At 34.5% G+C, this 2,306-nt stretch overlaps 1 protein-coding gene across 2 annotated transcripts in view; it reads right to left on the bottom strand.

Annotated features, from left to right (window-relative positions):
• The window catches only part of LOC106476238 (troponin I-like), a 14,051-nt gene that overhangs the window by 9,229 nt on the left and 2,516 nt on the right, over positions 1-2,306 (bottom strand). For both annotated transcript variants that reach the window (XM_013936904.2, XM_022380170.1), the window contains exon 3: positions 289-389. In XM_013936904.2, the coding sequence (XP_013792358.1) occupies positions 289-389 (101 nt within the window). The remainder of the gene's footprint in view (positions 1-288; positions 390-2,306) is intronic.

Here is a 2,306-nt window from a genome sequence, read left to right as displayed (position 1 = left end):
AAGTACATAGTATACTTAGTTTCTTTCTTATATAACTAGTTACTTAATTATTATATATATATATATATATATATATATATATGCACACACACATATAAGTATATCATTGTTGGCGTTCTAATTCTTTTAGCCTACCTTTGGTAACAAATTTACCTAGACATTCTGTCCATTAAAGAAATATTCATACACTTATTTAATAATTTAAGTTATGGAACAGGCAAATCTACAAGTTCCCAGGTGTGGTAGTACACTGTGAAGGAAATAGTCTGGGTTTGGGAGTAAACTGACCTCATAATCCTTTTGTCTGACTGAATACTCCATGTCATACTTCTCATTTTCCAGTCGTTGGATCCGCTCGTGATATTCTTTACAGATGGCTTGAAGAGTTGCTGAAAATGGCAGCGAAGTAAGTAATTCTCAAAAAGTAGTAAAAATAATTTAACAAAAGGGTAAAACTTTGCAATAAGCAGCCCTGTAGTGCGAACATAGTCAATAATATTAAACAGGACACGTCACAAACGAAATCCGTTGTTAGTGGAGAAGCATTATGTGATTAAAACAGCTGAAACTGTACAGAAGACAGAGAATGAGCCAGCAAACCAACAGAAGAAAAACAAACAAAGAGATAAAATACACCTGCTTCTAAATCATTTTTAAACGTAATTAAAAAAAAGCAAAATATTCAAGCTAGCATCAACATTTTGATGTAAGTAAAATGAACGAAAAGATGATTGTCTTACAAGCGTATAGCATTATCAATACTAAAACACATTAGTAGAGCCAAAACTATAAATTAAAAAGTGATAATAAAATGGCTGCAGAATTTTTAAATAACGAGTTACTTAATAATAGAATGCAATTATCTGTATATATAAAAAAAAAATAATGATACGACACCAACATGAAAAAATGATTTGTGAATCAGTAAAGTACATTCTGTGTCTTTTAGCTGACAGAACAAAACTTGTTTTATTAAATGTGGTTAGATGGCGCTGTTTGCGGAAAAGTTTGTTAGATGACACAAAGCGGAGCCCAGCAACATATTTTTAGTGACAGTAAATAATGTTTTTGTTATTACTTCTTCCCATGTTTTAAGCCACAGCTTTCCGGAATACTTTCTGGCGAACATCCTACTCTCAAGGCCAGAGCTCGGCTATCGGTACCCTTTGCAAATAGCCTGCCAATGAAATAATAACTATAATAGCTTGGTTACTAAAAGTAATAACTATAATAGCTTGGTTACTAAAAGTAATAACTATAATAGCTTGGTTACTAAAAGCCTAATTATTTTTAAACTAGCACTGTTTTGGAATAATTTATTCAAATTTGTAAAATATGGCACAAGAACAAGTAAAACTTAATTATAATATACAGGGTGTCCGAAAAGTCTGGAACCATAGGCACTTCAATGAATTTTACAGAACGTCTTCAACATGCTGTTCTTGTAATTCGAAACAAGTTTGGATTACCAGTGGGATTAATTCGACCTTCTCATGCTTTGACAGCGTCATAAACAGTCACGTATATGAAATTAAGAAAAGTTTCAAATCACCTATGGTCCCAGACTTTTCGGACACCCTGTAGAATAATAACAATATTTCCAAAAATAAATACGAAGCCCAATCTACCATTAGATTCCCCCCTCTTGTTGCTAAGTTATACCGGTTTCTGGGCATTCCATCCCTCATCAGTAATTCTGAACAAGGGTTTCTAAATATTCAGTTATGTTTGGAGTATTATAACGTACAAGGTTCAAAGAATTGTTTGTTTGTTTGTTTTTGAACTTCGCGCAAACCTACACGAGGACTATCTGCGCTAGTCGTCCCTAATTTAGTAGTGAAAGACTAGAGGGAAGGTAGCTAGTCATTATCACCCACCGCCAACTCTTTGGCTACTCTTTTTACCAACTTGATTGACCGTAACATTTGAACGCCCCCACGGCTGAAAGGGCGAGCACGTTTGGTGTGACGGGGATTCGAACCCGCGACCATCAGATTGCGAGTCTAGCGCCCTAACCAACTGGCCGTGTGCCGCGCCAGTTCAATGGACAACAGTAACATTGTTCTTACTTCCACAACACTTAACTAGATGTCACTAGTTTCAAAATGGCCGGTGTTTTCTTCACGAATTCACGGAAAAAAATACTGTGTCATGAGAATTATTGAGAAAACATCAACAGAAACACGAGCCTTTAATTTTATTTGTTGGTTAAATATATGGAAGAATAATCTCAAGAAACGGGTTTCATTGATGTTATTTCAACCTTTTAGGCCAAGTATATATATATAAAAAAAAAAAATAGTTTA

Source organism: Limulus polyphemus, unplaced genomic scaffold, assembly GCF_000517525.1.
Source record: "Limulus polyphemus unplaced genomic scaffold, Limulus_polyphemus-2.1.2 Scaffold10107, whole genome shotgun sequence".
Taxonomy (NCBI): Eukaryota; Metazoa; Arthropoda; class Merostomata; order Xiphosura; family Limulidae; genus Limulus; species Limulus polyphemus.
The sequence above is the reverse complement of the archived record's forward strand: the minus strand, read 5'-3'. Positions and strand labels throughout refer to the sequence as shown.